The sequence below is a fragment of the Heterocephalus glaber genome, unplaced genomic scaffold (assembly GCF_053883595.1).
Source record: "Heterocephalus glaber isolate CG9 unplaced genomic scaffold, H.glaber_assembly_v1.0 deba00000122, whole genome shotgun sequence".
NCBI classification, from domain to species: domain Eukaryota; kingdom Metazoa; phylum Chordata; class Mammalia; order Rodentia; family Bathyergidae; genus Heterocephalus; species Heterocephalus glaber.
The window spans coordinates 63,846-78,827 of record NW_028258138.1 but is presented as its reverse complement, the minus strand read 5'-3'; the positions used below and the strand labels follow the sequence as shown (position 1 = coordinate 78,827).

Here is a 14,982-nt window from a genome sequence, read left to right as displayed (position 1 = left end):
CTTTACGTGGCTGTCTCCATTTAGTTTGTTTTGAGACCTCGAGGCTTTTTTCAACCTTTCACCAATACTCTGTGAACTTTTTATCAGCATACTTAAGAGATGTTAAGGTGCACTTGAGCTGAAGTTTGAAATCACAAGCTTGTGGAGATCTCTAGATCTGTAGTTAACAATTTAAAAAGGAAAGAAAAATCACATCTTTGCTTTCCAAGTAGTTCCCAGCTGCCAAGTCAGTATGTCTCCACCCTGCTAAGTCAGTGTGCAGTGGTACTTTGGTACTTGCCAGTTGGTTTTGGGAGGCACGTTGCATACCAAGCCAACAAAGTATACCTGGACAAAATTTTGCTTCAAAATATGTCACATACCAAATTGATGAGTACTAGAGTGCCAAGGTATGACTGTATAAGAACCTTCTGGCTCCTTAGGTGAGGACCAGATCAGCCTGGCTCTTGCTGATATTTATAGGCAGGAAGTTGGGGCAAAGGATGGGGCTTCTGGGCCACCTTTTTTAAATTGAAAAATGGCAATATAAAGGTATGAAATATTCTCCAGTTAATTTATAGAATCATTGTTCAATCAATCAGAACCCCAGAGGTAATAGAGGGAAGGTCCTTCACAAGGTAGTTGGAGAGTTCATCTGGGAAGACATGGGGAGGGAACTTGGGCTGCCAGGTGTTAAATCTCTGAGGGAGCTGGAGTGATTATACGCTGCTGTGTCAGAACCAGAAACAGACCAGCAGGACAGGGTGGAAAGCATGGAGCAGAGTATTTTATGGTTTTTTTGTTTTTGATACTGGGGATTGAACTCGGGTCCTTCCGCTTTCGAGGCAGGCAGCGGAACCACTGAGCTAAATCCCTAGCCCATGGAGCAGAGTATTTAGGGCATGAGAAGTGGCTCATAAATCAAGAGGGCGAGGACAGAGCCGGTGTGGTTCTTTTCTTCTCTCACACCAGGCTTTAAGATTTATTTCTGCATGGATTTAAGTTTTGTATTAAGACATCAACATCCAGACTAGGAATCCAGGGGACTCTGCCACATCTTAGCTACAGAGGAAATCATCAGAAAAGAATGACCTACATACTGCACTAGAGTTTATAAAATTTGATGGAATCTGTGGGCCAGAAATCAGCAAAAAACCACAATTACAAAATAATAAGTAGGAGCAACACTTGCAGACATATCTTAGACTCTGTTTGGAAAAGATTAATAGCATCAAATCCCTTGAATAGGCAGGTCATAAAAATGAATAAAATTACTGATAAATATTTGAAAAACTAGAATATTTTTTAATAATTAAATACTATTTTTGGCTACCAGATGAGCAGAGAATAAATTAAAATACAGTGTATGTTTGCCCAGCAGCAACTGCCTGCACACCCAGCAGCGCTTGCAGGAGAGATGGGCATTGTATCTCCAGAGCTACAGAGTGAGGGCCTAGGGCCTTAGACCCATGCCACTCCCAGGGCTGCCCTCTTGGCTTGGTCACTGTGTCATGGGTGAGTGGAAAACATCAGCACAGCGGCTGTCCTAGAGCTGTGTAAATCATGGGTGTTTATTAGTGTAATAGTACCTTTGTAATTGTAATTGGTCCGGTAGGTGTGACAAGTACCAAAAATGAACACCTATTTTTTTTATCTGAAAAGAGTGGCAAGTCATGAAGCAGTCAACACCAAGTTCTAGCTTGTGCATCAAGCACCGAATAAATGATAAATACTGGCACAAAGTTTTGCATCAAAGTGTGTTGAGAACCAAATTTGATCAGTTTCAAAGCAGTTGAGTACCAAGGTGTGATTTTATGTGATGCTATCAGAAGTTGTTTAAGAGATAGTAAATTGGCAGGACAAACCATTTATATAAAATGACTTCTCTTTTGCATGAATAAATATATGTTGACATGTATGGGGAGAAAAACTTAAATATAGAATATCAAAAAATAAAGTAGAAGTATGAGTAATTGAAGATTTTTCTTTATACTTGTCTATATTTTCCAGTTTTCTAAAAAATTCATAATTATTTTTATCATTAAAAATATAAGAAATAATATAATCTTTATGAAGACAAGACTATTCCAGAAGTTACTGCTGTGCTATATTTTAAAGCATTTCTGTGGTAAACAGATGGGTTTGTGGCCAGCACGAGTAGGAAGACATGAGAGGCAGCAAGGAGCATCAGACCTGTGTGGTGGACCCACTGTCCATCTCAGCACAAGCATCTCTCTCAGGTGCAGGCTTGGGTGGGCTGCACCAGCCCTGCCATGTATCCCTTGGGGTAGCTGGCAGCCAGAGTTGCTTCTTTATGTGGTGTGTCATAGGAGATCCACAGAAGGTACTCAAGAGAAAATAGATTCAAAAACTAAAGAAAGCATACTGCACAGTAACCCTGTGGGTTATGTGGTGAAGGCTGGCATTCTTGTGCTCAGATCCCTGGATAGGATGTGAAAAGGAAGTCCTTGGTGACAGAGGAGGCTCAGATGGGCCCTGGGGCAGTAGCTGTTCCTCCAGGCAAGTCTCGCAGGGTAGGTCCCTTGGAGCAGGTCCTCTAGGGCAGGTCCCTAGGCCTGCCCTGAGCCCAGGCACCAGATTCAGTGAGTCTCCTGCTGCTGCTGGCTTGTGAGCTCTTGCTTCTGTCACATGTGTTTCAAAGCAAGATCTCTGTGATGACCTTGAGCCCTTCCTTTGCCCTTTTCCCTCAGATCGTTAGCAATCAAGGAGTTTTTTTCAAAGCCCAAGCATAATCACATTCTGAAGCCAGAAGACTGTCTCTCTGAGCCCTGCACCATACTGCAGTTGGACATGAGAACCGTGCAGATCTCTGATGTAGAGGTGAGGAGAGGCGACTGCTCCCTCGCTGCCCGTGACACTGGGCATGTGCCTGGCCTGTCACAGGCCTTCAACCAGTGTGGGGTATTGCTGACTGTTTCACTAAACAAATGAGTGAATTTATATACTATTTGCTATTGAATTTTCCAGATTTTCCTTTTTTATGTTTCATTTTGATTTTCAACTTTTCACATCATTTTCTTTATAGTTAATCTCTTCAGTTATTTTTAGATGTTTAATATTCTTGACATCTTCAAAATCCCATAAATTTTGTTCTGTGTATTGTGGTACAGTATTTGAATTAAAATTCTCTCAAGGGTTTTTAGTTACCATTGATAAAATTCTTGATGTATTTCCTGTGTGACTCCTGCAATGGATTGGCTGGCCTGGCGGGTCTCCAGGGTCCCAGGAGGGGTGTGTACTGAGCAGGCAGCCTCCACCATACTGGTAGTAGCATGGGCAGTGCAGCCTGAACCAGGCTTATGCAGCAGAACCCGAACTGCTGCAGGGGCTCTTGGGGCTGTGTTTGGGTGTGGACTGTGATCCCACTGGGTTGAGTTGTGATGAGGGTTGGGGATGAAGTTGGGCTGGGGTTGAACTGTGATTGGGGTTGTGTTGTGTTTGTGGTTAGGTTGGGTTGGGGTTAGGTTGTGATTAGGGTTGGATTTGGAGTTGGTTGGGTTTGGGTTGTGGTTAGTGTTGGAGTTGGGGTTGAGTTTGAGCCTGATTTGCAAACCATGTGGTTTGGGTTTGGATTGAGGTTGGCTTAGGGTCAGGTTTCGAGATGGGGTTGGGTTGGATTGTGGTTGAGGTTGTGTTTGGGGCTGGGCTGTGAACCCTGTGGGTTGGGGTCTAGGTTGGACTAGGGTAGGGGTTCTGGTTGGGGCAGGCTGCATGGCCCCAAACACCATCCTGTGCTTGGTGCAGTCCATGCGTGGGGAGCTGCACTTCGACATCCAGAAGTCCGGGACCCTGCATGGCTTCACGGCTTGGTTCAGTGTACACTTCCAGAGCTTGGAGGAGGGCCAGCCACAGCAGGTGCTGAGCACTGGCCCGCGGCACCCGTGAATACCCATGGGGGCATGTAGGGTGTGCACAGGGAGGGCGCACAGAGCGTGGACCCACCTGCTCCCCTCTTGCCACTGCCTAGAGTATCATCTTTGCCCCAGAAGTGGGTCCCGTGGCCTCCCCCTGGGGAGGAGTTAAGGGGCTGCCCAGAGTTCCCCAGTTCTTCAGCCATGCATGGCAGTGCAGACTGCCCTCAGGTGCTCTGGGTGGTAGCACAGGTCTTGGTGCCTTCCAGCCTCCTCCTTACCTGGCATAGGCAGCAGATGGGAAACCGGGTGGATGGTGGGTGCCTGGGCAGTGGACCCCAAGGTGATGAGGTCAAGGAGGAGAGGAAGAGCAAGGAGGTTTGGCGAGAGCACAGAGAGGTCCCAGGCCAGCCTGTGGATGGTGCTGGGCACGTTGGCCTCAGGCCCAAAGAGCGGAGGATTTCCCACCTCCCTGAGAGAGAATCCTGTAGTCTGTAATTCCCTCAAGGTTATGGCTCTCCTGTTCACATTCTGTTCACCTCATGGAAGTGACAATTTGACCTGGTGTGGTCAGTGTATGTCAGTCTTTTATGGGTGTGAATAACGCTGGCATCAGCAGCTGGGGGAAGGGCAGAGTGGCTCTGGGTGGGCAGCTGTCCTCCACTATGGGGTTGAGAACCTGTGCTCCCTGTCTAGTGGGTGACCTGGGCACACGTCCTTACCTCTGGGAACCTCAGAGGTCTCTGGAAGAATGTCCTCGCCACTATGTCCATGCTGGGGGTCTGCCTGTGTTGTGGCTTTGAGCCTGGTATGTTCCATAAAGACCATTTAGTTCGCAGGGCTAGAGGTGTGTTCTCCTCATTACACTGAGAAGTCAAGCTCTGTATCTCCAGGCTCCTGCAGAGAGTGCAAGGCATCAGGCTGGGTCACCTGAGGGCCACATCATGACTGCCAGGTCAGGCTTGCAGGTAACCCACATCCTGTCTTGCAGCACCACGCACTGGAAACAGACCTTGTTTATGATGGATGACCCAGTCCCAGTCCACAGTGGAGATGTGGTCACAGGTTCCGTTGTGTTGCAAAGAAACTCAGTATGGAGAAGGCACATGTCGGTCACTCTGAGCTGGGCTGTGACTTCCAGACAAGACCCCACATCTCAAAAAGTAAGATATTTACAGTGGTTCCGCCACCTGGCTTGCAAGTGCAAGGCCCCAAGTTTGATCCCTGGTACCAAAAAAAAAAAGTTATTTAGTTGTAAAATTATGTCTTGAGGATACAGTCCTCACAAAAACAGCTCTGGGTGGTGATCACTATGGCAAAGGTTTTATTCACCCTTGGTGGAGTGCCTCACCGTTTTGTATCATTTTATGTAATCCTCATACAGGAGGTGGATGCTCTTATTAGCTTCATTTCTCCGTTTACAGAATAGGAAGTAGAAGGTTCGGGACAGTAAGGCATTTCTTTAGGTGACAGTAAGAGAGAGATCCACACAGGCTGGCAGGCACCTTTCACAGCTCAGAGGCCGCAGTTGGTCTGGACATGTGGTAGAGGCCGAGCACCCTCTGTCTTCACATGGAGATGGTGGTGGGGGTGACTCTGCCTGGGATAGGGTGTCAGGGCCTGCTGGAGGCCTCAGGCCTCAGGGGTCAGGGAGTACTGAAAATAGAGAAAGAAAAAATAATCATGTGGCTTCCTTTTACTTTTTAATAACCGATTTGTGATAATTTCATAGTCAAAGTTTAAGTGTTTGTCATTTAAAAAAAATAGCCACCCCTGAATGCCATTCTCTTGGAAACTGTGGAGAAATACTGTTAGATGGGTTTGTACTCTTTTATCTCTTCTAGGTGGGAGAGAAAGTCTTCCCAATTTGGAGATAATAATGGATGAGCTGCTTGGGAAGCAAGGTGTGTCCTGAGGGATGAGGATGCATCTGGCTGCCAGAGCACCCACTGAGAAGTCCGTGCCCCTTTGTGCCACTGTGACCCCTTCCCAGCCTGGCAGATGACATCAAGACCCTCCACAGGCAGGAGCTGCCATTGCCGTTACCCAGTGTTATCCCTCTATAGAGTAGGCTGTGTTCCCAGGTGTCTGCTCCGTGCTGCTCACACTGCTGCCTGTTGGTGGTTGTGGCTCAGTGTCCTAGCTAGGTGTAGTTCTAGACTCCTCAGACGTGCATGCAGCCTGTGTACCCCATGGCCATGATGAACACACATCGTGTGCCAATGGTGTCCCTGCTGCCCTTGACTCAGCTGTCCCAGGTGTAGGATGTAGGACTGTGGAGCTGGGTGGTGGGGTGTGGGGGCTGCAGCGCTGCTGTGGCTCAGTATGAGAGCTGGTGGTGGCATGCATTTGAGGGTCTCTGCATGGGATGATTCTGTGTAGGTGTCCTCCAGGTAAATTACGTGCTGGACATAGTACATGCTCAATAAATATTTTTAATGAACTAATGCTATATATCCTATTTCTATGCACATGCATTATTTTTCACAAACATGGAATTAAAAGTTTTCCTTTGTAACCTTTTCTCAGTATTACAAAGAAACTACCGTATCAGTAGTTCCACATCTGCAATTTGCCTTTGTGTTGTTTTGATGTTTTGCAAAATTTTATTAAAGTATACAGTATATACTGAAAGCTCAACAAGTCATGAATATAGAGCGATGAAATCTCACAAACTGCACGTGCACACACCCAGCACTCAGGCCAAACATGGCCACACACACATTTCCTCATGTGCTCCTCCAGGTGGGGCCCCTCAGTGGTGGTGTGCTCACTCATGACCTGCAGATCACTCTTCCCTGTACTGAATGGTACACAAAGGAAATGGCACACCTTGTCCTTCTGCCTTCCTCGGGTCAGCTTTGGTCTGTGAGGGTTATTCTGAGCTGTGGGCAGTGTGGGTTCTTCCTCATTGTATAGTCCACTCTATGTACCACAGTGTGTATATTGTAGTATATGAACGGTGGACATTTGAGTTGTTCCCAGTGCTTAGTTCTTAAGAATAATGTACACATGAACATTTCTCCACATTTCTAGTACACATATAACACATTTCTGCTGTATTCCCTGTATCAGGCACTATCAGTTTCAGAGTCAGCAGTCCTGTCCCTTCCAGCTATGCGTGAGAGTTCAGTGCTTCTTGTCCTCCTGGACTTGTCCTCATTTGACTTGTTTTAGTGGTCTGTGATTTCAAGGTGGTCTCCCCAGTGGTTAATGCAGTTTCATATGTCCACTGGTGATTTGGATATCCCGTTTTTTTTTTACAAGGCCCATTAAAGTTTTCTGGCCATTTTACTATTAAGGTTGTTTGTGTACTTCTAATAGATTTTGTAGACATTCTTAATATAAATTGGGCTAGGAGTCCTTATCAGGTACATGCTTTTCTGAGTATCTTATTCCTTGGCATAAATTTTGTTTTCTATCTTGCTCTTATAGCTTACCTCAGGGTTAGGGTTAGGGTTAAGGGTTTAGAGTTAAGAATCAGGATTAGGGTTAGGGGTTAGGGATAGCTAGGGTTTCCACTTCTTTGTGGTATCTACCTAGGAATGGAAGGGTTGAGTAGTACAGTAAATCTCTGTTCCGTGTTTGGATGTTTCACACACAGGCTGCACCACATGTAAGGATTCTAGTTTTTCTCATCCTTACTAATACTTGTTAAAATATTTTGATTATGAGTGCTCTTGTAGGAGTGAAGAGGAATCTCACTGTGGTTTTAATTTGCTGTGGTTTTAATGGCTGACATGTTAAGCCATTATCAGGGCTTCAACTAAAAGGAGACATTGCTGATCAACAAAAAGAAGATCCAGCTGCTTGCAGAACAAAAGGAGTGGTGAGCTTTTGTGGATTTGCTTGGGTAGGCTGATGTCCAGTAATTTCCACTGGTCAGGGGTACAGTTCCAGAAAATATTTCTTCTTACGTGAGACTTGGCCCCCAGGGTGGTTGTGGTCAACCCATCCTAAAGGCTGTTGAATTTTTGTGTAGTTGGCATTATTGTCCTGTGCAAAAAACCATCTCAGTGGTTTGGTCTGGGCCCCAAGGACTTTAGGTGATTGACTGCTGTGGCTGTTGACAAAGCATAAGGACCGGGACAGGAAAGAGGGGAGAGAGAAGAAAACACACAGCATCCAGTGGGCAACAGGCCAAGTTAACCCCACATTATACTCCTTTCTTTTTTTCTGGTACTGGGGATCAAACTCGGGTCCTTCCGCCTGTGAGGCAGGCGCCGGAACCACTGAGCTAAATCCCTGGCCCTATACTCTTGATCTAAACATTTTTAAATGATCAACATCAAAATAGACTATGTGGAGATGGGAAGGGGATCTGGAGATGAGGGAGATGGGTGGGAGGGCAAAGGAAGTAAAAAGGATCAAGATGCAATGTGTATGTGTGCCATTTCCCCATGATTAATGTATTTATTATGTATCAAAAACATACGAATAAAAATGGAAAAAAAGTCAACATGTCTACAGGCAGACCTAAGTACAATCTGACCCAAGGGTTAACAGCAAAGGGGACAGACATAATATGAGGACAGTATTGTAAACCTTTATTCCAGTTTAGTCACCTGTCAGGTTTCTGTAGGTTCAAGTGAAGGGTCAGTGTTCTTAACAAAAGTGGCCTTCAGGTCCCCAGAAGTAACCCAGGCAACTGACGTCATAACTCATGCCAGAGGTGATACAGCAAAGCTAGTAGGCAACTAATAATTTATAGTGCCGCTATGTGACCTCTGATGTTAGTGATTTATAAGCTTACTAAGACCAAATGAAGCTAGAGGTCTTAAGTTTTTCCTTAGTAACAACTTATTTCATACAGACATTTTGCTTTTGTGGTTTTATTAGGGTGTCTTGGTGACACATGCCATGCTACAAAGGGCACTGATTTACTGCATCCAGGGGTTTGTCACCCAGCTGTCTGTCCCACCACCATCTCAGCAAGGTGGTCCTTGTCTCTGTTTCTTTCTATCTTGCCATTTCCCTAAACCCTATATTTTCTTTGCTGGAACACTGAATAGATCTATTTGAGATCTTTAAATGTGTCTCTTAGCATCTCTGCTATATTTTCATTTCTTTTGTCTCTCTGGCTATGTTTTCCATATTTGCCTCAAATCTGTCCTGCAGTTTATTAGTACTTTTTTTTTTTTTCTGGTATCAGGGATTGAACTCTGGTCCTTGCGCTTATGGGGCAGGCAGTGGAAACAGTGAGCTAAATCCCCAGCCCTACTACCTACTAGCACTTTCTTAATCTGTGAGTAATCTGCTGTTTAACTCATTTGCTAAGTATTAAGTTTTATTTATTTTTAATTTGTATAACTTCAATCTATTTTCCCCAAATCTATTCAGTCATTTTTAGTCATTTTCTTTGCTCTTGTGCTCAAGCCTCTTTTTCCTGTAAGATACAGAATACACGTTATATTCCATGATTGATAATTGAAACACTTGGGCTATTTGTTGAACTATATGATCCTGTTACCCTATGCTTTCACTGACATTCATTAGTAATGTGTTTTTCTCTCATATGTTTTATAACTCCTTTTTCTGTGAGCTCAGGGTCTTTGAAACTTCATGTGAATTATTAGAGCAAATTGTGAGATGATTTGTTTTACTCTTGTCTGTGGATCTCTCCAGGGCACAGCACTCAGATCCTCAGCTTTTAGAACCATACATGCAGCAAGGAGTCAGGCGATCTGTTTGGTACTAACCCTGCCTGGCAGCTGGGGATGGACAGCATGTTCTCAGAGACCTACCCTTTCACAGTCCAGGAAGACATGTTCCTTTGCTGTCTTACTTTGCACGAAGGGCTTGTGTCTTGCTCACATGAATACCACTGGTGAGGCCATCTAGGATACCAGCTTTAGGAGAGGATCTCACATGATACCCCTTGGCAAATCTAGGCCCTTGCTTGCCCTTGTAGCCATTTAAGTGGAAGCTCAAATTCACTGGGATTTGACAAACTATCTTAGGGTGAAAGAAAGCTTCAGATAATCACTTATTGTCTGTAGCTATATTTTTATTCCATTTTCACTTTTTGTCATCTTTCTAGATTTATTTTCATTTTATCTCAATATGTTTAACAATATTTTTTAAAAATTTGGCCGTTCCTTTTCATCTGGAAGGTTATTCATAAAATCAGTATAAGAAAATAATGCAAGACTTGGCTAAAGTGTTTGAGTATAAAAGTGTCACTTGTGTTTTAGAATGATAGCTGATGGTAGGAGGCAACTTATTAGAGGGATAAGGAAAGGGGCAGAAAAGTTAAACAGTGTTATTGTCTAGATCATGACCTTGACATAGAGTAGAACAAAAATGAGAATAAAACAGGTTAGACCCACTGCGTAATGGAAAGAACTGGATTCAGAATTCTTTGTGGTGGATGATAACTTGAAAAGATATGAAAATTCTGTCAGTTATTTTGGCCTGTATGTCTTGGACTGTGGTATTACCATTAGCTAATAGATGCTGTTTACCAGTCTGGCACTATTAAGCATTATTTAAAGTATAGGGCTTTATTCTCACAAGTAAAAGAAGCCAGGATATAGGTCCTTACTGTCTCTCAGTAGCTGCCTGGCTGAGGGACTCAGTGATGTCAGACTGCTTCTCTGGTGCTTTTCTTCATGACTGAACAGTGGCTACAGTACTAGACACCAGGCAGGGGTTCAGGTAATAAGATGGGAAGGATCATGGTGCTTGCTTCCCTTGGCCTTATAGCAGAAAACAAAATCTTTTCCAGGGGTCCGCTTGACACTGCCTCTGTTGACATGTAGATGTCTGCGTGTCTCAATGGCAAAAGGATTTAACTTTTCCCACTCCTATAGCAAAGGTATGAAAGGAGAAATAACTGGGGCCAGGGATTTAGCGTAGTAGTACAGTGCCTGCCTGGCAAGTGCAAGGTCCTGAGTTCAATCCCCAGTACCAGGAAAATAAAAGGAGACATGACTGGGAAGAGATGTTGAGTGTCACAGTAAACAGTGTCTGAGTCAGGTCCTGAGTTCTTCTGCAAAGAAGGCTTACAGAGTCAAGTTGGGCATTTGACCTCAAACTTGCTAGGGAAGGAGACATTGAGATATCCAAGTGGAAGGACAGACATGGCATTCATTAGGACATGGATGATAGGAGTTGCCATAGGAGCAGATGAAACTGAGAAGGGCAAAGACTGCAGTAAAGGCAACGGGAACTCTCATTGTTAATGGTGAGAGTGCAACATGGTGCACCTTGGAAGACATTGTGGTGGTTTCTTACCAAACTAGGCATGCTTTTACCATGTAATCTGGCAATGCTTTTCCAATGCTTGGGGCGTAGCTCAGTGCAGAATTCCTGGATTTAATCCTCAGTACCAGAAAAAAAAAAAAAAGGCAAGAGGAAAATGTTCCCTGGCCTTTCCTCCACCCAGAACATGGGGCTGACCCTGAGGCAGCTCATCCTGAATGTGGAAACCTTTTGCCCTCTCTGCCATCATCTTCAAGGGCAATGGTGAATGTCCTGGTCCCAGACAGACAGTGCCTCATTTGTCACTTCTCCCTTGCACCTGTCTTTCCACAGAGACTCCCAGGGCAACCTGGGCAGCCTCCTTTCTGCCAGCAGAGTCCCAGTAGGTAGCTTTCTGACATTTGAGTAGCTAACCCCAGAGGCTGAGGTGGCCCTTGGGGACCCAGCCAGCTCCTGTGGCAAACTTCATAATTGAGGTCTCAGATCATCCAGGTGAATTCTTACTAATGACATGCAGGGGGCAGGGCACCTTCCCCTTCCCCCTCCTGTTAGCCTTTATCTCATCATGTCTGGACTAATAAGGTGAATGTGTCATTGCAATAGCAAATGATCACAAAGTCCCCATGGGAGTCTGGGTGTTCTGTGAGATGGACATGGTGACAGGCAGAGTTGTGGTCTCCAAAGATGTCCACATCCTGGTCCCCAGGGCCCATGCAGCTGTTACCTTGCACAGCAATAGGGCCTTTTCAGTGTGGTAAAGTTAAGGATATTCAGATGAGATACTGCTGGGCCACCTGAGGGGCGCCATGGGAGAGTGAGGGAGGAGGTCAGAATCAGAGAGGGACATGAGGGCAGAAGTGAGGCTGGAGTGATGCCGCTGCTGTGAGGGGTTATGGGCCCAGGAAAGTGCCACCTCTCTGACCTGAGAAGGGCAGGACCAGGTCCTCCCCAGAAGGAGCATGGCCCTGTTGAACCTTGACTTTGTGAGTCTCTTATTGCAGCTGAAGGAAACTGGCCAGGTGCCGCTGGACATTTGTAGTTGTCCACCTGGAGCCCAGTCACAGACCTCCCCTTCACAGGGTGCTTTGAGCAGCAGTCAGCCACATGACACTGTCCTTCTGTGGCTCTTCTGGGCAGGACAGGGCAAGCATGTTTGGGACAGTCCTGGGCCTCCCTCAGTGTGGCAGCAGCAGCCCATGGAGGATGCTCAGCTGGGCAGGTACCACCATCTCAGGGGGCTGGGATGTCCCTGGGACCTGGTCAGCTTCCAGGGCAAGTTTCCGGGTTCAGATCTGATGGGAGAGCTCTGTACCCTCGGGATGACCATGCACTCATTCATTTTCTTGGACAAATGCTCACACTCTTAAGTGCTTGGTATGTGCTATGCACTGGGGATGTGGTGGCAAAAAGAAATGTCATCTGTGTAGACAGCTAAAACATGAGTCAAGACACTTGATCACTGCCCCTGACCATTCTCTTGAACACTGGCTGACATCTGGATTTTGCTGTGAAGGGGGTTCTGTTGGGCTTGGTCCAGGTGGATTGGCTGGGGTCTGGGATGTCTGTCACATCCAGTTTTGTGATCTCAGGTCCAGGCTCTGTGGAGGGTTGGATTCAGCCCAGGCCTGGGTCCAGTTTATCCCTAGAGCACTTGACTATCTTGGTCAACACCCTTCCTTGCCCTCTATGGGCTCTTGTTTTATAGATTGAGGGGACCCAGAAACAGAAAAATGCCACAGTCCTGGGCAGATAGTTTCTTCTGGGCCTGCCAGGGAGAGATGTGTGTGGGTTTAGGAGGAGGGGACCCTGAGACTGCAGGGAAATGGAAAGCTCCCCCTAGTTTGCTTCCTGCCTGGGGTCTTGCACTGTGTGGAGAGCCCAGTGCCCACTTCTGTTAGCAGCAGACTCTGGGCTCCCAAGTAGCCGAGACCATGGGACATTTTCTGCCATGGCACCAGAGCAAGCTGCACAGATCCATTCAGAGCCTGTCAGACCCAGGAGACCGAGTTGGGAGAGAACCTTCTCAAGACCTTGAGTTACCCAGCAGCATGGGCCCAAAGCCATTCAGCTTCATGCTTCATGGATCACAGGTCCTGATGATGGATCCCACACACGTGGCCCTGTGCTAGGTGCTGGGGAGGGGAGACAAAATGCATCTGCCCTGGCCTGGAGGAGTTCATGCTGAAAGAATTGAACATCAGGGACCAGACTCTGTGGAGGAGCAGAGGTGCTGCCCAACAAGCTGGATTTTTCTGTTTTGTTTTGATTTTTGTAGTATTGATAATTGAACCCAGGGAGCACTAACTACATGCCCAGCTCTTTTTAAACTTAGAGACAAGCTCATGTACAGGTTTCCCAGATTAGGCTTGAACTTGATCTTTCTGCCTCAGCCTCCCAGAATGCTGGGATTACAGGTGTGTGCCACCATACCCAGCTCAAGCTGCAAGCTTGAGTTGGAACAAGAATAACTCAGAATGGATTGTCTTTTCATTTGTCCACTGCCTGGTTTGGTGCAAGGGCATCCTGTAAGCAGTGGCTCAGCTCTGCTGCCTGGTGACAGCCACTTTGCAACAAGGAAGGAGTAGGCAGGGATGCAGAGGGGGAGAGAGTCAGAGGTGCTTCAGTGGGGGAAATGGCCCCGATATCTGCAGGAAGCTGTCTACCCCTCTCTGTTCCTCCTTGACAGTTTGGGCTCCTTCCTGCACCCACAGTGTTGTTTCTAGTCTTTCCACCCCCAGGCTTCCTTCCCTTTTCTCCATCTGCCCTCCGGGAGTTGTATTCTGTCTCTGTACCCCAGTCTCATCCCTCCATCCCCCTGCATATTCTCTGTCACTTAGGGTCCACATTGCTCCCCTCAGAGCATCTTCTGCTTCATTCTGTCACTGCCCCATCCCAGTCTTCTGCAGAGCAGAAGCCTTCACCTTTTCCAGTTCTGCACCCCGCCCCCCATAGCAGGGCTTTGTGTCCAGCGGACCACAGCATGGGGTGCAGTAATGTCGAGAAAACTGTGCCAGGAAGGCTGCAATGTCTGGGCCAGGTTAGGGACTCCACAGGGGCACCTCAGGCAGATGGTGTTGACCCCAAAGGATACCCTAGAGGCAGCCACAGTTAAAGATGCTAGAAGGTGGTGGGTAGAGCTACCTTGGAGCCAACGCAAGGGTCATGAAGTCAAGTAACACCAGCCAGGAATGAACGAAGAGCAGGCCTGATGGTTCCCCCAAAGCAGATGAACAACCAGAGGAGTCTTCTGTCAATGACCTTGGCAGTGCACTTCCAGTCTTCCTTCACCTGCAGGAACAAAGGGCTCACAGTGACAGCTGCCAGAGCTTAGGAAGGAGAAGTACCCTTCCCATGCACAGCCCCAGTTAGGGACAAACAGGGGCAGCAGCAACAGCCCATGGAGTCTTGGGAAGCCAGATCAGTGAAGTTACAGAGGTGGGGTTGGGGGATAAACAGGGTTTGCTCCAGTCTTCCCAACCACCTGAGGGTCCTGACCTATCCTGTGGGGCCCAGAGCAGGCCATTGCTCTCAGGTCCCAAGTAAAGGAGAGTACAAGCACACGAGGACATGCTAGACCCACATACAGTCACGGACCATCCTAAAGTCTGCCATGATTCAAATGCTACACTTGACAGAGTGGTAAAGACTTTGCTGTCCACATTGCCTTAGCACTCAACTGCAGGAGATGCAGGGGGAGGAGCATCCTGGTCATTGTGACCTAAGTGGCCTGGGGGCAGGGGAGGGGCTTTGTGGAGCTTGGGCTCACAGCCAAGGGCAGGGGTCTGGACTCCTAGTTGCTCCCAAATATATGATTTTCTTATTTACTCAAAAAGGCCATGCAGCAATCACCTCTGGCCCTTCCTCCTTCCATAGATTGATAACAGGAATTTCAGAGCTGAACCCTGGGAACACATGGCCGGGGCAGGGA

The 14,982-nt window shown here is 46.8% G+C and overlaps 1 protein-coding gene and 1 long non-coding RNA gene across 2 annotated transcripts in view; one reads left to right on the top strand and one right to left on the bottom strand.

Moving 5' to 3' along the window:
• Positions 1-8,170, top strand: part of Prmt2 (protein arginine methyltransferase 2) — a 58,495-nt gene extending 50,325 nt beyond the window's left edge. Inside the window, 4 exon segments of the mRNA XM_087208011.1 lie at positions 2,691-2,820; positions 3,745-3,881; positions 4,843-5,014; positions 5,696-8,170. Of these exon segments, the coding sequence (XP_087064137.1) occupies positions 2,691-2,820; positions 3,745-3,881; positions 4,843-5,014; positions 5,696-5,728 (472 nt within the window). The 3' untranslated portion in view covers positions 5,729-8,170.
• Positions 5,186-14,719, bottom strand: LOC110348699 (uncharacterized). The gene is made up of 3 exons (XR_002394177.2): positions 14,639-14,719; positions 14,196-14,342; positions 5,186-5,507 (listed from the first exon to the last, which is right to left on the bottom strand). It is a non-coding gene; the product is annotated as an uncharacterized LOC110348699 (long non-coding RNA).
• Positions 14,720-14,982: the final 263 nt, after the last annotated feature.